Source organism: Cucumis melo, chromosome 6, assembly GCF_025177605.1.
Source record: "Cucumis melo cultivar AY chromosome 6, USDA_Cmelo_AY_1.0, whole genome shotgun sequence".
In the NCBI taxonomy this organism is placed as follows: domain Eukaryota; kingdom Viridiplantae; phylum Streptophyta; class Magnoliopsida; order Cucurbitales; family Cucurbitaceae; genus Cucumis; species Cucumis melo.
This window is the reverse complement of record NC_066862.1, coordinates 30,110,972-30,133,862: the sequence shown is the minus strand read 5'-3', so window position 1 is coordinate 30,133,862 and position 22,891 is coordinate 30,110,972. Positions and strand designations below refer to the sequence as shown.

General features: G+C 30.2%; 3 protein-coding genes across 8 annotated transcripts; all 3 read right to left on the bottom strand.

The window, feature by feature from the left end:
• Window positions 1-586: 586 nt before the first annotated feature.
• Window positions 587-6,480, bottom strand: LOC103490927 (uncharacterized). Of its 3 annotated transcripts, none has more exons than XM_051086499.1 (4): window positions 6,281-6,480; window positions 3,136-3,874; window positions 1,251-2,999; window positions 587-1,013 (listed from the first exon to the last, which is right to left on the bottom strand). In XM_051086499.1, exons 3-4 carry the CDS (start codon window positions 2,911-2,913, stop codon window positions 652-654), a joined length of 2,025 nt encoding a protein of 674 aa, XP_050942456.1. In that variant the 5' UTR covers window positions 2,914-2,999; window positions 3,136-3,874; window positions 6,281-6,480; the 3' UTR covers window positions 587-651. The 3 variants fall into 3 exon arrangements, with proteins under 3 accessions (XP_050942456.1, XP_008448901.1, XP_008448902.1); XM_008450679.3 differs by having other exon boundaries at window positions 3,136-3,431; XM_008450680.3 differs by lacking the exon at window positions 3,136-3,874.
• Window positions 6,481-9,669: 3,189 nt separating this feature from the next.
• Window positions 9,670-12,798, bottom strand: LOC103490925 (uncharacterized). 3 transcript variants are annotated; one of them, XM_008450678.3, is made up of 3 exons: window positions 12,677-12,794; window positions 11,865-12,022; window positions 9,670-10,512 (listed from the first exon to the last, which is right to left on the bottom strand). In XM_008450678.3, the coding sequence occupies exon 3, from the start codon at window positions 10,490-10,492 to the stop codon at window positions 9,947-9,949; it is 546 nt and encodes a 181-aa protein (XP_008448900.1). In that variant the 5' UTR covers window positions 10,493-10,512; window positions 11,865-12,022; window positions 12,677-12,794; the 3' UTR covers window positions 9,670-9,946. The 3 variants fall into 3 exon arrangements, with proteins under 3 accessions (XP_008448900.1, XP_050942455.1, XP_008448899.1); XM_051086498.1 differs by having other exon boundaries at window positions 11,865-12,464; window positions 12,677-12,787; XM_008450677.3 differs by lacking the exon at window positions 11,865-12,022 and having other exon boundaries at window positions 12,677-12,798.
• Window positions 12,799-16,075: 3,277 nt separating this feature from the next.
• Window positions 16,076-18,383, bottom strand: LOC103490924 (non-specific lipid transfer protein GPI-anchored 7). 2 transcript variants are annotated; one of them, XM_008450676.3, is made up of 3 exons: window positions 17,890-18,383; window positions 17,748-17,792; window positions 16,076-16,363 (listed from the first exon to the last, which is right to left on the bottom strand). In XM_008450676.3, exons 1-3 carry the CDS (start codon window positions 18,203-18,205, stop codon window positions 16,278-16,280), a joined length of 447 nt encoding a protein of 148 aa, XP_008448898.1. In that variant the 5' UTR covers window positions 18,206-18,383; the 3' UTR covers window positions 16,076-16,277. The 2 variants fall into 2 exon arrangements, with proteins under 2 accessions (XP_008448898.1, XP_050942454.1); XM_051086497.1 differs by having other exon boundaries at window positions 16,076-17,792; window positions 17,890-18,269.
• Between the last annotated feature and the right edge of the window lie 4,508 nt (window positions 18,384-22,891).

Genomic DNA, 22,891 nt, shown 5'->3' with positions numbered 1-22,891 from the left:
ATCTGATACTTCAAAACTCACATCTCTCATTCTCACTTTAACACCACATTCCAACAACAAACCACAAATTTCAACTAGTGGAAAAAACTTATCAACCAAGAAAACTCAAAATTTAACAGTACTTTATTAGCAAAGTTGGCTAACGATGATTTAAGCAAAGAGACAAAATTCTTTAAGTTCAAAAACAGTGGAACAAAATTGATATCAAATTTTTTTGGGGGGCTTCTATATCAATATCTCAATTTTGTCACAAGTGTTTAACTCAAAAATAAGAAAATTTTACTTTAATTACTTTCTTTTTATCCCTAACACGATCAATCTTGGTCCTTGACATGTAGTTTTGACCATACATGTTTTTATTTATAAACTAACATATTATCAATATAATGACATGTTGTGACATCAAAGACTCCTTTACATATATATATATAGTCAGAAACATTTGTTTGGTTGCCTTTGGAATTTATCTAAGATCAGCATATTTTGGGAATAGCTCGTTGTTGCGCCCTCTGATTTACATATCAAGTTTGAGCTTGATTATCTAATTTACGTCGTCTATTTGATGATATCTATGAACACTTGAATGTAAAATTTGGAAATGATATGCAATCAGAGGAATCAACTATCTGTTTCTGATTGCTTTAAAAATATTTAAGGACTGCCTCTACATTCAAGTGGCAGATTATTATCCAACCATGAATCATCTAAAACATGAGCTGAGCATTCCAACTCGGAAGGCCATTCTAAACTCACATCTATATCATCAAATACAATGGGTTTATATTTACTATCCCGAGTCGAACAAATGTGTTGCAACCAAAGATTGCACTGTACAAACACTAAATCAGTCAACTTTTCTTGTTCGGCTCTACTACGCTTCTTTGAATGTAAGGTTTCGAATGTGCTCCAGTTCCATCTACTGCACCCATAAGAACTACAGGGTTGGCTTAGTATTCGTACCGCCGCTCTCTGAAGTGTGGGGATCTCGTAACCATACCCGGACCACCAATCACCTAAGGATGCAACATGGAAAAATGTAATAAGCATCTGAAAAAGAGTAACAAAACCTTGTTCTAATTGGAGGGCTAGTGGGGATAAATTTCATGTAAGACTTATCCAACACAAAACAGCTTGTTGTTATCGAAATTGGGTTCATTCAAATGCTTTTAAACACCCACATTTCATAGTTTGTAAAAATCTTAAATTGAGCATAATTCAATGGATACTAGATAGTACGATGTATTTCATACCTGGGGAATTTATAGTTCTCCCCAAGATAGCGAAGTCGGTACCAAGAGCACCTTGCCCATTTACATAAGCAGGATGTTCTCTAGTGATCTCCATTTTGTCTTTATCAGTCGTCGCCATCTTCAACATAGCTTCTTGAAATCCATTTCTAATTCTCAGATCAATCTTAAAGTTCGGATTGTAAAAGACAGATGGGTTAAGAAATGCTGCCGCTGTGTGTAACGTTGTGTGAAGCTGCAAATTCCATCTCCGGTCGATTGTTTCCCAAATAGGCATATATTTATCCTCAAACCCATTGTAATATGTTTTGATTTCAACCTTTGCCCTCTCTATTCCTTCAAATATATAGCCCATGGCAGGCATGTCTCCATCAACAATTCTCAGAATTCTAATAAGTGGTTCACAAATGTTGATAGCTTCATGTGCATCCTTCCAAAATCTGTCCAAATACAGCAAGGAAATAATTGCTTGTGCATCGGGACGCCTGCTATAAATCGAGGACAGCCACTCTGAATGAGCAAACATGTGTTTGAGATTCTCCTCAAGAATCACAATGGACCTCAAAGAGAGAAAATTAGTCACAAATCTAGTAATTCTTGGCCTGATTAATTCCTTTCCACCAGTGAATTTTCGCATTGTATTCAAAATCGACGCATGACTATAAATGTATCGGGTGATGATCTTTGCCTCCTCTAATACAGTACTGACCCACTCGATTTTACTGATGTCTTCCAACATCTGATTAACACAATAAGAAACACATGGAGACCAAAATAAGGAAGTGTACTTGGTCATGAGAAGCCTTCCAGCATAGACATAACTGGCAGTAGCATCTGTTATAATTTGGACAACATTCTCCACTCCAACCTCAAGGACGATGGTTTCAAGCAAGTCGGACAGGTAAGTTGCATCATCTTCATGACCTGATGTATCGACTGACTTCAGAAACAGCGTTCCTTTAGAACAAGTAACAGAAATGACTAGAAACGATTTGGTCCGTCCATCGGACCAACTATCACACAGGATAGTGCAGCCTGTTTCTTTCCATTCATCTCTCTGCTTTTTGTAAGAACTATGTATGTCACCTTTCACTTTATCCAAAAGAGTAGATTTTAATTTCTCATAACTTGGTGCTTTGTATCCTCCTCCATATTCTGCTATTGCATCCACCATTTCCTGATAATACAAGGACTTGGCAGCACTGAAAGGAATAGAATTATGGAAGAAAAAGATGGCAACTTTTTTATCAGTCTCATCCTTCTTCTGCTTTTGAGCATCATCAATTGGTGGTTGTGCACTTGGTGAAAGGCACGGAAACGTTGACGGGCAGTTGCTTTCATTCTGACCACTGGATCCATGATGGATTCCACCACTAGCAGAGGAGCTATGTTGCTGTCCATTTGTTGCAGTTTCCATATCCACCTTTGGTTTCTTAGGTGCCTTCTGTTTCTTAGGAGTGCTTAGTATACCTTGAATGTGGTCTCGAACATCGGTTGGTACTTCAGTACATGGAACAATATCTTTGTTTTTTATTTGAGCCAAATGAAATTTCATCCTGTATACACCTCCACTGAATTCCCGCTGACAATAATTACATCGAACCTTCTGTCGTGTTGCATCAACAAGAACACAATGCTCCCAACAAGCATCCCTTCCTCGAACCATTGTATATAGGAAATATCACAATCTGTGAAGCTATGGTTTAGTAGAATGCCTTTACCATCGCAGAAGGTATACAATATTTTGTGCCCCTAGAATATAAATATTACAGTAGGTCACTATGATGAAATATCGAAATAAAATGGGGGGGAAATAACATATAGGAGAGATAAATGAGAAGACATTTAAGATTTGATTGAGTAAGAGAGAGATAGAGGCTGAGTTTACATTGCAAATTAATAATTGGAACATATGCCGTTAAGGTAGCTAATGCAGTTTTAAGCCCGAAGCATGATCAGGGACTAAAAGTAATACTCGTGCACACAAGATGCAATCTTATGGTCCTCTTCTCTGGCCCTCGGTTATTTGGTTATATTCCAGAAGTCAAGCAAGGAAAGAAATGCGGCTCCCTTTGATTCATCTAAGAACTCCTTGATTACAGGGATAGAAAATTCTGAACTTTGAAGGATCAATAATCTGGCATGCTGAAAATTAATGCAAAAGGCCACCAACTTCTCTTTTACCTAGTGAAACAGGAATAAAAACGGAACAAGCATTAGGCCAAATCATTACAGCTGATAGCATTTCTTGCACTGACCTATCATTTATATCCAATGTCCGGGCAAGTTCGTATAGTATCCTCCTACATGGTCAGATGCTAAATGGGATGTGTCTGCGATGATTCTTTCTTTTCCCAGATAGAAAGTTGAGCTTTTATTTAAAGAATGAAATAAAAGGCACATACAAAAAAAATCCAACAAATAAAGGTAGACAGAAAAGTCTGTCTGCAAATAGTTAAATTTGGTGATTGATGTTTTTCTTTCTAGAGTGGCAAACCTAGGGTATAAAAATGACTTGCTCTTCCTCTTCAGAAAAAAGGGTAAGCTGCCTCACTTCACAATATAATCTGCACTTTTGATGCATGATTTTGGAAGCCTCGGGACCCCTAAAATGATATCAATGTCCCCTAAATCCAATGATAAAAAATCATCAGTAAGGGTAGGACCTTGAAGCAATAGAACAAATTCGTTTTCCTTCCACACAAATATCCATAACGAAACCTTAGACTTCAATATTCATTTTTTAACCGATGGCTAGGAAATAAAATTGGTGCTGCTTCACGATGGATTAGCACCAATGCCTCACTTTGCTATAGTACTAGTGTTGTGAAAACAATGCCCAAATTGAGGGACGTCTTTACTCCATCTATTGAAGTAGCATCAGTTTCAATTCCAAGCTCTATCTCTTCCCATTCAATATCATTGTCATGTACATGCAGGACTTTTCAACGAATACAAAAAGAGAAGATGACCTCAATCACTACTCCACACACAACTATCTCCCTTTATAATTCACAATAGTTACCTGTTTACAATTACTCCCTTACTTTAAATAGAACAATCTCTCTCATCTAAGTAGAGGTTCACTTTGCTTGTCCTTACATGATGGGATATCTAATAAATTTTATGGAATGACCAAAATTTTTAGACTGAAGAAAATATCAAAGACGTCTACCCTTCTATCTCAAGATTGATGGCAAATGAGATTGACGAAGCTATGGTTAGCTAGAAGTAGAAAAACCATATTTGGACTTCAAAGTGGTCTAGGCATAAAGATTGTTTGGAATGGCTTACCGAGTATTTAAGAAAAGGATTCTGAGTGCTAGACAATGGTTTTAAAGGACCCGGAAAGTCACTCTAAACAGGATCTTACCAAAAACTTGTCTTCCAGATTTACAAAATATCTGGAATCCAAGAATTTTCTATTTAAATAAAAAAAATTGAGTGTTTTATTCTGTTGTTTGCTAGACCGTGGTCATTGATACATCTTCAAAGTAGCTGATAGAGATCCATTGCTAAAATCTTTAGCCTTTACAGAACCAAGAAAATCGAAATGGCCAAAGAGACAGCCACTTGAACAGTCAGTTGATCAAAATAAATACAATGTCAAGTCAAAGTTCTAGTAGTCCTGAACTTCTAGAAATTTTGAAGCATATAGCGTGCATCTTCAGGTGGTGGAAAGACAAACTATTTGACGACTGCAGTGTCAGAGTCAAAGTACTCTATTGTTTATTATGATGAAAATACTTGATCAAAGGCCATCTATGGACCTACCTGATGACTTTAAATCAACTGAAGAACAAGGTCCACAGCTAGAACATTTCCTTATCACAAGCACTTGACAGATGGTGAACATTCTTCATGTACACAGCAGCAAGAATCTAACCTTGATTTTCTGACCTTTCAAGACTTCATCTAACTCTTCTCAATGGCAAGCCTCATTCATTCAGATGATATTCTCTCTCAAAGCTCTTTTCCTTCTCCTTTTTAAATATTATATTCTTATATTTTGTGAAGGGTCTTTCCAACTCTTTCCAACTACCTACTTTTGTCAAGTTTTCTAAAGTAAGCATCATCTACATCTTAAGATTTCAATAATCTCATTTCTCTCAAGAAAGCTAAAGTCTCATTCTTTATTGTTATTGTCTTTTTCTTTTCCGTTTAAGTTGCGACCTTACTTGAACAAGATCTATTCTATATTGCGACCTAAAATTCTAAAAGTTTTGCATTCAAGTTATCACAAACTTGACTGAGAACAGCCTTACAATCAGTCTGTGTTGACTGCTGAGCATCCACATCCATATTACTTTACAATGTAGAAAATCCTCCATATACATTTCAACGATGCCATGCACAAGGAGCCATAAATAAACCCGATCTTTTATGATGAACAGATAAAGATTTCTCACTTTTAGTTTCTAAAGTGGATCAATCATTTGACACAAAAAAAGAAAAAAAAAAAAACACAAAGAAAAAGCAAAGAAAAAGTAGAAACTGAAATCCTCATTCATTCAGGAGAAAAGGTGAAATCTAGTATGAAAGACAATGTCCCAAATCCAAAGCATCCCAATCCATTTATGTACTGAAAAGTACCACATAACTATTGTACTCTTACAATCAGAACTTCTAAAGTTACTAATTCTGTTAACAAAACATTAGAAGTACAAAAAATCACCCACTATACAACATCTATCCACTATTCACAAATCCAAATATTTTGTGTAATCACCATTTACTTAAGCTAATAATCTCTCCCCTTTTCCATTTTCTTAGAGATTCAGAATCTGAAAATGACTTCAACGACAACTCATATTAAGCTCATTAAACTAAAACATGCAACTAGCTTTAATTTATCAACTCATGCTCTGCTAACTACTATCATCTTCAGAAACTGCTAAGGAAACGAATAATTCAACAAATTAACTTGACTGAAATGGATTTTCATGAAGATTAAGCTTCTGAAGACTATTGAAATGAAAATTATAAGAAAATGGTGAGCGAGTAATGCTTGAAGAGTTCAACAGTGAGAGTACCTGAGGAGATAGAATTAGTAAGAAGGAGAAGATCAGAAATAGAAGGTTAGTAAAGTCGGAAGGTCTGAAGTTGGAAGGATGAGATTCCGGCCGCCGGGACTCCGGGAAGAAACTGACGGCCGATTGGAGGAAAGGGAAAGGAGCCGAGTAATTGAAATACAACGGCAATAAAGTAGTTGACTACTTGCTTTGTTGAACGAGGAGGAAACGAGGAATTCGCCCTTCGTTTATCTCCCTCACGTGATCTCCACGTGGCTTCCTTGTATCATTTTTGGATGAAATTTTCCCTTTTCTATTTCAAAAGTTGAAATGATGTTTAATTCCATTGACAAAATTCAAATTTTTACTTTTTCTTTTTCTTTTTTTGGTTAAAATAATTATATTTGTACAATTTTAATTTTTTTTTTTTATAATTATTCAATTTTTTCGCCCTTTCGATCATATCTTAAACTTAATCCTCACTTCTATCGTTAATTTTCTTAAAATATAAACTTTTTTTCTTGATTTCTTTTAGTATTTTTGTTAAATTATGCTAACAAATTCATACATTGTTTTTTCACATGAAAATGTGTATCATCTAACCAATTCCGATAAACATTCACTTAAAGAGATTAAATTTAAGATTTGTCAAAATAAATAAATTAAGATTGAGTAAACTTGGAGACGAAGATGATATTTTTTTAAAAAAAAATTCTAGTAGGTTCATCAATTTCTTCTTTTACACTCTTTCCAATAAAAGAACAGTGATATTCAATAAGGATATCATAATTTTTGTTCGATTGATTTATCATAATTGTGCAAACATAGGTAACATAAGAAATTTAGACTTTTTTTCAATATAACAATCATGGAGATATAAAAGATCGAATTTTCAACTTCATAAGATTAGGGTTGAAGAATCAAATCTCACTTTTAGAATAAAGGATTATATCAATTACTATCCAACTAAACTCGTTTTAACTAAAACTTTAAAGAAACCAAAAAACATATTTTGCGAAAGAAATTCAATGCATTGCCTTAAAAAAAATTGATGTACATAAAATTATATTTTGTTCATTTGTCAACCTCCTTTTGTCATATCTATGTTGTGTCATCAATCAATTCTTTGAGTAGGTTTATGTCATTTATAGTATTTATTTTGTGATAGGGACTACATAGAATTATAGCTTAGAGCATAAGTAAAACTTTTTTTTTTTTAATTTGTAACCTAAATTAATTGACATAAACATTATGCATTGTTTCAATTCCTCAACATTCAAATTTTTTAATCTATTGTGTGTTTAAGAACAGGGTTAGATTTTATTAGAAAATCTAGAAATTTATTAGACTTACAAATGAAAGATTAATAGTTATGTATGTTACTAAACATTTTAAAAACAAAAAACTAAAATTACAAACGTGAACATAATATTGATTATAAAAATGTTTAAATTTTTACAAATTGTGAGATTATAAAAAAAACCAAGTGATAACTATAAGATGTGTTTTGGAGAATGGTTAGTGTTATGATAAACCTAGTTTTATCATAATCCTTGTTTAGGAGAAGAGTTTAAAAATGTAATTTTATAATAAGTGGTGTTTGGGGGAAATGTTATGATAGTGTTATTAATAAGATGTGTTTGGGAAAGGATTATGTAGATATGTTTATGGAGATTTTATGATAAGATGTTTAGGGGAAGGGCTATTTGGGTAGGTTTATGAAAATTTTATGATAAGATGTGTTCAGGAAAAAGGTTATGTGAGTACAATTATGATTTTTTTTTTTTTAATTCACCTTGTACATATACCAAAAAACATATAATTGCATATTGTTTTATTACAAAAGGGTCGAAAAATTCTTATTGCATATTATTTTTCCATGTCTAATGATATTTGTAATTAGCGATAGCGAAAGCGTCAAAAAATTCTTATTGCATATTCTTTTTTTTCCATGTGTGCTATTATTAAATTATTAAATATAGTTGACCAATTTCAAAATAATTTGTTAACAAATTCTACTAATTTAAAACTAGTTATTGCATTTTTGTAATTAGCGATAGCGCTCTACATTTTTTTTTAACATCTTTCATTATGTTCTCTAACGTATACGTCCATATTTATATTCTTGAATTCAATTACTTATTACGTAGTACTTGAACGTCGTATTCTTCGAATTGTTCACATAGACTGTACATATTGCGTTAAATTGGACCAAACTTTATAAACAGAAATCAGATAGTAGAACATTAAAAAAAACATATGCATAAATGAGTAGAAATTATACATATGAAAACATAGTCTAAGTGAAGTAAGAAAAGATGAATAAGCCAATTAAGGAAGGACATAAACTATCTCAAGATGTCTCATAGGAGGACTCTGCAAAAGTTCTTTCTCTCTTCGTAAGTCATCTCTACGATACCGCGCATGTCGTCCATACAAGACATGAGCTGCCTTTGGCACAACGTCCTGTCCAAACTACTTAGGTCGGGCATTTCACGCAATAGGCGTAAGAATTTCTGGCGAACAAAGGTGTAATTGGCAAGTGCGCGCGCAGGCCACTCGGCAATGGTCCTGAGTTGGTCATTCGTACACTCCAGGGTCATTTGTATCACCTCAAGCTCACTCTTCCACTAGTTTCCATTCTTTCTCTTGGAGCCGCTTGATTCAGGCTTACCGACTGACGCGCGAGCAGGTCATGATGCGCGTACATCCTCCTGGGACATGTCAATCCCCTGGTTGTACATGGATGAAAACTCCATATCGTTTTCGTCTGGCATGTCAAATCTCTCATACTTGATAGACTCATTAGACCTGACGTTGGCAAACGTCTCTACAAAGCAACCCATCGCCCTATCTCGCTCAAACACATATGTAAGTTCGTCGTAATAAGAAAAGGGTTTGTTAAGGAGACCTTTTCAATTTTGAGAAATCGAGAAGAAACCTTTGAACGTGAGCTTTCTAGTCTTTTACTAATTATCCTTGTGGTATATATTCTATTATTTTTTACTTAAGTGTTATTTATACAATCCCGCTAAAAAACTTTTAGTAAATAATATATGCTACCCAATTAAACTATGCTAGTCCTCAGTTTATGAAATGAATGTAAAGGACCAAAAGATTTTATTGATAGAATCCGAAAAGGTTAATTATATTTGAATCCAATTGTTAAATAAAATGACAGTTCAATTCTCCACTGCAACAAAAAGTCTAAGTAACTCTCTCTTGAGGAAGATTTAAAACACTCGATAAATATTTCTAAAAATAATTTTTAAAGAACCAGAAAACAAAAATTAATAACTAAATATGGTCACCTTTAAAACAAGCTCAAAATATATTTGTTAACTATATCATATTCACATCTTTTTTTACTCTGTAAAAATAAGTGTATGGTAAATTAACATATTTCGAAGTACATCCAAAAAAACCGCTGAATTCTGGTTTCATTTTCATTACCAAAAAACAAAAGCCTCACATCTGCAAGAGCCTAAACGAAAGGCTGTGCCAATATGGTTTAATGAGACAATACACAAATTTGACTTGAACCATCTCCCCAACTCATGTCTTGGGTTATTTCTGTTGGCAAAATCAGTTTTCTTCCTTTGTTTTTTTTCTTTTTTCCTTCCCTCAGTGAGAACTTGAAATCACAACATTCTCAGTACAGGAACAAATTCATTGCAGACAACAATCCTACTTCTCGGCCGAACTTATTTTCTGCCGAGCTTGACGGTTACAGTTTTCAAAATTTTTTACGAGACGAGCACATTTCAAGTAGTCATTGGGATGATCTTTGTAGCACTGAAAGCAAGCTTGGCTCTCAGCCATACATGGCATAGGCTTCTGGTAAGGGAGCTTGAACTCCTTGTCATGGAGGTCTTTCGCCCTTTGAGTAACTTCCTTCAGCATGTTGTCCTCCTGCTTCTGTAACTTCTCCACAACCCTTTCGCTCTCTTGCAGGACGGATCGGATTGCGTCTAGCTCTGCATTGGCGGGATGCACAGGAGGAATTATAGGAAGGAAGAGTGGAGGAGGTTGGTGTGGCCATCCATCACTTGTGCTTCCTTTGAGCGTTCCAGAATCATCAGATGTATTTTTCTGATCAACCTTTACTTGGGGCTTTTTACTTTCTTGGGGTACCTTGGATCTATTTCTTCTCGGTTTTCTTTTCGGTTTATCAGTATCATCAATTAACATATTAACAAGGTTTGAACTAATCTGAATGGAAAAATCACCCATTTTGCTCTAAGGCAGACTACCTGAAAACCATGACATGAGCATATTATAATCAAGTTCCAAACATGTATAATAAAGCAAAATAAGTTGCATAACAATGCAATAGTGGGAGAAAAGAAAGTCCAAATTGCAGAAGGTATACAATTATTCGTCATGAAATACAATACAAACAAATCAAATAAATGGTCTCTCTTAGGAAATCCACAATTTGCCACAGGTCCTACAACTGTATCGCTAACAAGGGAAAAAGAGCTGTTACAACTGCCAGTAACACAATTGGTGCAAGGGTTTAATCCAACAAGATATTCATCAACAGTACAAGAACATATGAAAATAAACAATTATGGTGTTCCTTCAGACCGAAGGGTATGATGTTCATGGCAAAATGAACAATACTCTGACTTTTGGAACGTCTACAAAGAACCAGACAAGTGCCAAATGCTGATTAAGCACTTTAGACATGTGGTGGACACTTGTTGAACATATTAATGATATGTTCAGAGCATTAGTTAAACACAGTACATATAGTACACAAATATATGTAAACTTGCGCCAAACAAATTTTGTGTCCTAACTCTAATCTGCATGATGCATCTTTACCATGTGCCATGTCGAGTTTAAGTTCACGTTTCTTGAAAATTGGATTCAAACTAAATGCTAATATCTTTTAAAAGTTTTACCACCATATTCATCGCTCATAAATCACAAACACAATAATTACACGTATAGATATACAAAGAAAGGACAAAGAAAGGTCCATAAATAATCCCCTCCAGCTAAATTTTCCATCAGCAAAAACATTATTAGTGAATAAAGAAAATGACTGATTTCTAAGTGGACCATTGCAAATTCTTAGAATTCAACCAAAGCCTCGGAATAAAAAAAAATGAGAGAGTGTGGGAGAGGGAGGGAGAGAGAGAGAGATTGAACCCGGAGTATATAGAAGATATGCATCGAAGTTGATAAACTACCAAAGCCTCTAGAAGAGGAGAAAAATCTCCTCAAGGAGATTTGAGAAATTATTAGAGCAGTAGCCAGAATAGTGAAGGGGCTCAATCCCCTATTCCAATGTTAGCACAAATACCAAATAGAGGCTTATAATGGCCAATTAATGCAGTTTCAGGGAAACCACAGGACCTATGAAAATCAATTCAAATTGAGTACTCGTCCTTGTACAGTAGTTGAAAATCGATCTTCTATGGCAGGCATTTTAATGAACAAACACGTTATTGGACACTATTCTTTTCATGTTAACTCTAAAAATTAATATATAAATGAACAATCAAGTTGTTTCCCAAATTGAATTACAAAGATCCAACAGCAGCCTCAATCTTCATTAACCAAAAAGGGCATGATTGAGTGAAACGAAACTTACTGGGGTTATGAAGTGGTTTCTACGCTATAACACTTGGATTCCAAGAAAGCTTGTAGGATATTGAACCTAAGCTAGATGGCCACCATGATTGAATTCGTTTCCTCTAACACCCATGACCTTAATTGACCACCAGGCCAATCAATGATGGCTTCCAAATACTGATATACACATTAACAAACATGGATACCGAGTGAAACGCAATCTGATCACAACCCAACACAACTCGAACAAACCAACATCCAAAAAACAGATGCATTCTCAATTAACAGTCACTAAAATCAACGAAAATCTAAATATATCATAGACTACAGACCAGACCCTGTCGTCCACACAATCGTAAGTAAAGTAAGCATAAGTGATTGAGGAACGTGATAACAAAATTGGACATCAGAGACAATTCCACAAGTAGAGGGGAAGCTAATAAATACTACTAATACCCATATGTTCCTATGTTTTCTATCTACTAACATTGTCAATAATTATAAAAAGTGAAAATTTCAAAAACAGAAAACTAAAAATTATCAGTCGTCCCATTCTCCAAACCCACTACAGCAAATTCGGATTCGCCTCAAACGGAAGAACACCTCCAGCAGAAATCGGCTATAAGAAAAACGAAGGTGTTCAAAATGAAATCGAGAAAGCACAGAAGATATCAGATATACAAAATCTTCAAAATGGATCCGAAAACAATGGGGTAAACGCTAGGGCAAGGAAGAGAAGGAATATCCATGAACTGAATTACAGAAAATGGGGAAAGAAACGAAGATTGATTATTCAAATAAAAGGAAAAGCAGTAGAAATGAAATGGTTACCGGTGACAAGCACGGCTCCGTCTGCAGCAGATTGGAAGCTGGAATGTGGAACTCACAAGCCCTAGCGTGAAGCTCTCAGTATAACGAAACAATCATAGTAACTGCTGACGATTATAACTAACAGACTATACTTTATAATTACAATATATATTTTAAAGAGGGGTTTTTGAGAAAATATTTACACCATACAATAATTTTGAAAAAAAAAATACAAACACACGACTTGAAATAATAAAAATATACTTAATTAATCGATCTAATTTTATACCGTGTCTAAACGATTTTGTACTCTTGTACCACCCACATCGATCCTATATCAAATCTAAACGATTTTGTACTAAATCTAAATTACTTGTACCATAATACTTAATCTAAACGATCTTGTACACTTATTATTATTAGCTAAAACTATCTTATACTATTGTACCCAATCTAAACGAACTTGTACTCGTATACCCAATCTAAACAATCATGGAACCAATCTAAACGATCTTGTACCAAATCTAAATGATTTATTAGTGATAGTGGTCTATCTGGAATTGGTACATATCGTTTAGATTTGATACGAAGAAGATGAGAGATGAAGAAGAATGAAGAAATTATGGAAGAGAAAATGAAGAAATCATGAATAAGGAAGAATGTGAAAATATGAAAAAGGAAAAGTAATAATATGAAGAAGAGAAATAAACCGCAAAAGAAAAAAAAAAAGAAGTGAAGTGAAGGATGATCCGCAAAATCAATAAGAGACAAAATCTAGAATCTATGAAAGAACAATAGAGGCTTCATGGACTTTAATTTTTATTACAACGGTGGTAAATATTTTTTAGTTTTGTTACATTTATATAAATTAACCTTTTAAATCAAGTAAAATGATCTCATTGTATATAAATATAAAATAGGGAGATTTATTTTTAATAATGTATTTTTAAAAAATATTGTCAAAAATAGGGTAGAAGGCAAAGTATTGACAAAAATAGAGTGATTTAGGCAAAATCGTGTACCATGTACACGACTTTGCTTGGAAGTCGTAGACGGGGTCCACGACTTCCATGCGTGGACCCCACTTTTCCTTTCTTCACATTATTTAATTTATATATATATATATTTTAATATTTTATATATCGTGGACCCCACATCCTTTAAAAATATTTAGTATATATATATTTAATATTTAAATATTGTGGACCCCACATTTTATTGTTAAGATAATTAATAGATAATAGTTAATAATTAATATATATATATATATATATATATATATATATATTTAATAATTAATATATATACATATATATTAAATTTTCAAATTTCAATTTTAAAAAATATCTTTCTTATTAAATATTTTTTCAAATTTCAAATTTCAATTTTTAAAAATAAATTTTCTCATTAATTATCTTTTCAAATTTCAAATTTCAATCTTCAATTTTTTTTAAAAAAAAGATATATATTAACAAAATATGTTATTAAATATTTAAATATATATTTCCTTATTAAATATTTCAAAATTCTAATTTTCAATTTTAAAAAATGATCTTTCCAATTTTCAAATTCAAATCTCTATAAATTCTTATATATTTTCGATCTCTAAATATATTTTTGAAAATTATAATTTTGAGATTTAAATATTTAATAACATATTTTGTTAATATATATCTTTTTTTAAAAAAATTGTAAATTGGTATTTGAAATTTGGAAAGATAATTAATTAAAAAAAAAGATATATGTTATTAAATATTTAAATCTCAAAATTATAATTTTCAAAAATATATTTAGAGATCGAAAATATATAAGAATTTATAGAGATTTGAATTTGAAAATTGGAAAGATCATTTTTTAAAATTGAAAATTAGAATTTTGAAATATTTAATAAGGAAATATATATTTAAATATTTAATAACATATTTTGTTAATATATATCTTTTTAAAAAAAAAATTGAAGATTGAAATTTGAAATTTGGAAAGATAATTAATGAGAAAATTTATTTTTAAAAATTGAAATTTGAAATTTGAAAAAATATTTAATAAGAAAGATATTTTTTAAAATTGAAATTTGAAAATTTAATATATATGTATATATATTAATTATTAAATATATATATATATATATATATATATATATATATATATATATATATTAATTATTAACTATTATCTATTAATTATCTTAACAATAAAATGTGGGGTCCACAATATTTAAATATTAAATATATATATACTAAATATTTTTAAAGGATGTGGGGTCCACGATATATTAAATATTAAAATATATATATATAAATTAAATAATGTGAAGAAAGGAAAGGTGGGGTCCACGCATTGAAGTCGTGGACCCCGTCTACGACTTCCAAGCAAAGTCGTGTACGTGGTACACGATTTTGCCTAAATCACTCTATTTTTGTCAATACTTTGCCTTCTACCCTATTTTTGACAATATTTTTTAAAAATACATTATTAAAAATAAATCTCCATAAAATAGTATAGTAAAACATTTATTAGTACACTAATAGATACAAATAGATATATTAATATATATATGATCAATTACGAAAGTAAAATATTGCTATATTTGTAATATTTTTAACCGTTTGTTGTTTAAAATAATCACTCTCTTTCTTTTAACAAATGGTTGAAATAATTTAGAGACCCTCCGATTTCAGAAATAAAGAATGACTATAAAAGTTGGATAAATTTGGCTGCACAATTAAATGACGGGGACTTATTAGTGATGAGTTTGGTGGTTGAGTTTGGTGGTGAAATCGGATCTTATTTTGGGATCTTATCTATGAATGGTTGTATGAATTTATCTTTGCGCATTCTTCGTGTGCTTAAACCCTTTGCAACTTTTTAGAGTCTACGAGCTATGTTAATTACTTTATTAAAATGAAGTTTTGCTTAGACTTCAAAATGGATCCACACACTATCATATTTTGCACATATTCGCAAGGTATATATCTCGTTTTATCTCTTATTACAAGTTTTGGTTTTTTAAATGCATGTTGCACCAAAAATGTGTTTGGTAGAAGTTCTCTTTTTTCAATGTAATCTTGGTTGAAAGATATATAGATCTTTGCTCAAATACATATAATTATCCCAAAATTAGTATATGATATGTTATAATATGTACATCATTTTAGGAACTTGAAGTAGAATTAAAATGTCCCATAAACAACGAAGAATTACGTGATCAGAATTAGTATATCACTTTTAATGATATAGTAACCAAGTATGTAGCAACATTTTTTTTAAAATTACAATTACAACAAAGTCTGTCACCGATCAACTTCTATCATTACTAAACTCTTACAGTCTATTCATCAGTGGAAAACTTCTATAAGATATAGACAATGACAGATTTTGATATACTTTTCATTTTTTTAGAAATTTTGCTATATTTGAGAATTGATCGGATGAAGCTTGAATATTATAATAGTAAGAGTATTACACGTTATTGAAAGGGATCAAATGAAAATCTAACAAATGCTCCAAATATGAAGTCTTCACACTCACTATAAACCCTAAAATATATAAAGAAACTTTATCAACGTTATTAGATCAATGGAATAGCTTAATCAAATAATATAATGCTCAGTATGGTAAGATCCTAATAAACAACTAGAGAGGCCAAGAACAGAAGTACTAGAGATGTAATTCCAGTCGACCCAAATTTTTGTGCATCATTCCCAGGAACTGTTCCAAAAATAAATGGCAGAATTAATATTAGTTCATAACTAAGAATTATGTAAAACATAAAATCATATCTATTTCACAACAATTTAAACATTATACCTCTATTTGAAGAAATTGTTCTTTTTTCTAAGAAGAATTAGTTCTACTTTCTATATAAGTCCCACTTTATAATTTGTTTAATAGCCTTTGAGTGATTGTGTATAGACTATATCTATATCTAAAAATGGCTTCAATAATTAACTAAAATTCTTCCAAACATGCAGCAAGAAAAAAAAAAAAAAAAACAAATTTGTAATGTTTCTAAAATATTAAACCCTACAAAGAATACTTATTTCTAAAAATAATTTTATAGGCAAATTTCTTGTTTGAAAATATTACTTTTGCCACTATATTTTCTATAACTTTTTCTAAGCATTACATTGAAAAGAAAGAAAAAAAAACCCACTTGTAAATAAACAATTACTTGAGAGAACTTTATAGAATAATCTAACAGCAACAAAAGAATACCCAATTTCTTGTTGATACTTTTCAAAATAAAATATTTTACAAAGAGATACATTAAAATTTTGAAAAATAATAAAATGTTTTAAAGTAAGAAAGTTGTTGGGAAATTGGTGGGATCCATGTTTGATTTGCTTTGAACCATCGCATCCATCGCTTCACATTGTTTAAAAATCAAAATATTTTTAAAAATAACAAAATATTGAAACTATTTACAAAATATAGTAAAGTTCATCTTACTCTTTCTATTCTATTTTACAATTTCTTTTATATCCATAACAATTTCACTTTAGAGTTGTGTGACAATGAGTTGAGGTGGAAAAACATAGTTTCACATCACTATCATTTCATATTTCTAGTTGATTCAAAATATAAAATACATATTTATTAAAAAACGTTTATAAATAAATAACAAAGTTCAATATAATTTTCATATCTAACTTTTTTTTTTTTAAAAAAAAAAAAACTATTTTAGTCCCTTAGAAATTTATTCAAATTTTGTTCTTGTATTTTGGATTTTAAAAAAAATCTTAGATGTAGCCCAACAATAGTTAATTTTAACAATGAGTTCCATTAAATGATAGCAATAATAATTTCCTAAAATTTAGACTAAATACGTTATGAATAAAATTATAATAAATTAACAGTAAGACTAAAATTATCAAAGTATAAAAATTTAAATGGAAAAAGTTATGAAACTAAAATGATAAATAAAAGTCAAGGTTGGTGAGCTGATGAATATTGATTTAATTCATGCAGCAAAAAATAATCCAGCTGTCATAAACGTGAATATATTCACAAAAGAAAAAAACCTCAACAAATTGGAAAATGAAAATAAGAAACGGAAAATACCAAAATAGCCCTACGAGCTCCGAAAACTTACCTCCCGGTGGTGAAGGAGCACCCTGTTGCGGAGCCGGAGCACCAGCTGTATTCACCGACGACAGAGCCAAAAAAAAACAACAATCAAATTTCAAATCAACAACAAGAAGATCAAGAAGAAAAACAACGTTTATAATCCCTACTTTTGCACTTGGAGAGTTCGACAGGGACGCCGCAAGCATTAGTGAGATGAATAGCATCGGAGACATTAACGCCGAACGAATTCAACAAACCCGGCGTCACGTAGAGGTTACAAAGGCACGGAAGCTGAGTCGCCACAGCTTCCTTGATGGGATCGCAGCAAGTCGCGGGCGGATTATTGGACTTGAGGAAATCCACACATGGTGTAAGCTTGGAAACACAGTCTGGCACATCCTGTGCTTCCACGAAGCCAACGGCCACCGCTAGAACCACCACCGCAACGACTGCGAAAGGGACAGAGATCTCACCGCCAGCCATTGATTAACCGAACGGTTTTCTCTTGGAGATTGATGAAAATTTTGGGAGTTCATAGTTGGAAATGGAAAAAGCAGAATTTATTCCTAATTTCAGAGGAAGTGTGAAATTGACTTGACGTGGGAAATGAAACACAATGCTCACGCGGTTTATTTGAGCGTGCGCTTCACGTGCTGTTCACGATTTTTTTCATTTTTAGTTCCCCCAAGTCATCGTCGTATTTAAAACGTCGTCGTACCAAATTTCCCTTTCTTATTTTCATAACTATAAATAAAGAGAAATTAATTTATACGATAAAGATAAAAATTATAATATTTATGTATATAGCAAAATATTTCTTAAACTTAACCAAATTTTAAAATTGGATCTTCAAATTTTTTATATATGTGATTTTTTTTATTTGCTATCTAAATTTTTAGAAGTGAAAATGATATAAAAGTTTAAATTTTTTTTCTTGATATTATTTCAATTTTCTTTTCCTACAGGAAATTGATTTTAACAAACAATTATTCTATAATATTATATATATTATTTAATATCATAATATATAATAAATAATAAATATTAGAATTATTGTACACTTTGTGTGTAATGAATTTTTATTTTCTAATAGTTCTTTTATCATAAAATATAAATAGTTTATTTTGTTATTGTACGAAAGTTAATTTTCATAAATATAATAAAATATCAAAATATTTATTATTTACGTAAAAACATCGACTTTTTCTTTTCTTCTGCAATTTTTTTTTTGAATCCTTATTTGGTTTTAACAAAGAATTTTTCAAAAAAATTGTTTAGATTTAAGTAGATCAAATCTAAAGATCATGTACTTTGAATAATCTTGAAAAAAATTTAAACGATCTAAATGATCATGATTGTATACCAAAAATTTAAAAAAAAAATCGTTTAGGTTTGCCTAAACTATCGTGTAGCAAAAAAAATAGTCAAATCTAAACGAACATTTAAAAAATATATTTTGTGCATTGGATGCCGATTAATCGTGGGAGACTTTTTGTATTTTTCATTGTGTATCAGTACATTTTTATCGTGTTCAAAATTGTTCTATAAAATGTAAATATTTTGATACTTTTTATCTTTTTTTCAAAAGACCTTTATAAAAAAAATTATTATTATATTATACTTATTAGTGAGAGTAATTTTATTATTATTATTAGTTATCTTTAACATTAAACAATTTGTCAAAATAGAAAAGTGCAAAAAAGAGAAAAAAAAAAAGAAAAGAAAAACTATGGGTAATTAGTTTCGATTACATATCACATTAATATAATCATCAATAGCTCAATTTATATAATTCTAATTATGATACTTGACAATAGCTAATAAATAAATAACATCAAATTTCAATTCGATTTTTATTATTAATAAAAAAGAAATATCATTATATTAAATTGAACTCAACTCAACAACAATCTAACATAATCTTCTATATAAACTAACGTTAATTGAATCGTGGTCTATTTTTTTCAATTTAACGATCTTGTAAAGATACATAGATACATTTTGGTAGATTTTTAAATTTGAAAATTTGTTGGAGTGATAATATCCTTGTCTTATTACCTTAAGATCCTATGAAAAGTCAATTTCTCATTGCAACTTAAATATCTTAATGACAAAGGATCATGACCACACAATTTTAAAAAGAAAAAATTGGATTCTCTACTATTTCTCATCTATTTAAAAATTAGTAAATTAAAAAAGTATAGAAGTGATTATACAAAACAAAAACTTTGAAATTTCAAAATCAAACAAATTGGAACTTGAGTTCCTATGGATCAAACTTTTGACTATTCTTCAAATTAAATTTAATACATTTTAAAAATTATTGAAATAATTAGGGTAGAACTATATATGTGTGTGTGAATTTTGTATTCCATTCAAAAATAAATTTATTTCAAAGATGTAGAACAAAGATTATAATAATTATTTCTTGTTACCCTTATTTTGGCACGATGTTTACTGTTTAGTATTAGGGGTGTAAGAATAACTTGAATAACTTGATAATTCAGACTACCCAACCCATATTATATGGATTGGGTTGGGTTGAAAATTTTGATTTTTCGAGTTGGGTTGGGGTTGTTTATTTAATATGCATGGATGATATTTGGAATATTGAACTTTTATGGATGTTTGAAGCTTTGAATTTATGGATGTTTGTATTTTTGGACGTGACTATTTATTGATGTCGTAAAACAATTTTAAACCATACAAACATTATGAATGAAAAAAAAAATAATACAAGCAGACAATCCAACCCAACTCATATTTTAAGGGTTGGGTTAGGTTGTGTTGAGAATATAATTCGGATTATTTGGATTGTCAACCTAACCAATCTGAAAATAAGGGTTGAGTTGGAAATATCCCTCAACCCAAACCAACCTGTTTACACCCGTATTTGGTATAATGTTTAATTTAGGGTTTTTTTTTTTCAAAAATAGAAAATAAAAACATCTACACCCATAGGAAAAAAACCACTAAAAAGCAATATTTATTACGCTTTATTTGAAATGTAAATTTTTTGTCAATTTTTTTATTTTTGATAAATTCTCTAGTTTTTACTATTTTATATTTATTATTTTTTCTTTGCTAATATTTATTATTTTCTTTCCAAATTAAAATAGTTTATATCTCAAAAACATATTATTATAATCTAAACTGAAATAATCTAAGTCTCACTTTAAATACAAACTACTAACTTATGACTATATAATAACTAATTACTTGCGTCAAATGTTTCCTTATTTTTCTAAGAAAAAATTAAAAATAAAATTATTATTATTAATTTTAGATGAAAAAATAAACAATTTTTTTAAAAAGAATAATCTTAAATGTTCAAATGTTTCAATACAAATCCATCATTCTTCAAAACTACACATGAACTTCCAAATGTTTCAATAATACTATCAAGTGCAAAAACACACCAATTTTGAAGCCATGATCCATTAAAAAGGTTACAAACTTTTGATTTTGTTAGTTACAAACTCATGATCGAAGGACGATATTCTTTTCGTCGTTTCTTTTCTTTATTTGACAATTTATATTATTTTATTAAGTTTCATTAAAAATTTTGATTTTGAAACTTTGTAAAAATTTACGATTGATTTGAAATTTTTGATTTTGTTTGGTTGGTAACAATTAAAAGAAAAACATTTTAAACCATTTTTCTAAAAAAATCCGTATTTTTGTTATAATTTATAAATATTTTTTCGACAGGTTTATCATTACTGTATTAAAAAAATATTTTCTTTTTGGAAAAAAGACTTTTTTTTTTGGGATAACTAACAAAATATATTTTGGGGACTTTTCTCAAAATATAAAACTAGTTTCCAAATAACATCAAAATAATTAAAGGACACCAGAGACCATTCCTTTGTGTGTATATGGAGAAAATAATAAGAAGAAGAGAAGTCATAATAATATATTTTATTTCAATCTTTTTTTTATTAAATCTAATAGCCAATTGAAAAGTTTAATTTTTTCTAGAAGTTTGGAAATTAGTAATGTTTAAGACCTAATTAAATAGTCTTCTTTGTTTAGTACAACTATACTTATATTATATCTTTATATTTTGTCCTCCCTTTATTTTTATTTTTTTATTTTTATATTTTATAAAGTTATAAAGTTTAATTTAATTGTTAGTCCATTATATAATTTCCACAAAAAAAAAAAAGAAAAAAAAAACTCTCCATTGTTCTTTTCTATAGATTTTGGAAAGATATTTACATTCTTCTTTTTCTATAATTATTATTGTCTCCTTGATTGAATACAATATTTTAATTATTATTAACTTTAGATTATTCGATAAGAACTGATATCAATATTTAAGTAAACAATAACATTAAAATGAAGGACAACACTTTGGTTGCTATGTTATAAAATAGCTTATTGTTATAATATACAGTGCTACCGTAAATACACTTATATCGGTCTACTTTCTATCAATATCATGTTAAGTCTTGAAAACTAATAAAGTATGTCTCATTTGGTAATTATTTCATTTGTTTGCGGCTTTTTGTTTTTGAAAACTAAACCTACTTTCTCTGATTTTCTTAGGAAGGTCTACATCTCTCTTAAGCACTATATAACAACGGTTGAATTCTTAGTTAAATTTTAAGTTACAAATAAAAAACTATTCTTTTAGTTTTCAAAATTTAACTTGGTTTTTTAAAATACTTTGGAAAAAAAGAGAGTAGACGACAATAAACCAAGAAATTTAGAGGTAGCGATAATCTATCTATAGTTTAATTTTCAACAACAAACGAACAAAAACCTAAATAAGACGTGAATTTTACAATTGTACATATGTTTTTTTTGAAAGTTGACTAAAAGAGTTGAAAAATACAAACCATTCTCAGATATGAAATTAAAATTTCAAAATCTAAAAATAAAGCACTTAATAATTTATCATAACAAGTCCTAAAATATTTAAATGCAATCATAGATTCATATATATACATTTTGAGGTGTTAGAATAAAATATAAAGGAGAGGAGACAGCATCTGAGTTAGAATAAACAAAATAATTAACTCATAAAATATAAAATAATTAAGGTAGATCTAAATTCATAATCACAATCTTTAATTTATTGCATTTTACACACTGTTCTATAATCTTTTTTAAATCAACAATAATTATTGCTAAATTAATAAATTTACACAATTGATTCAACCA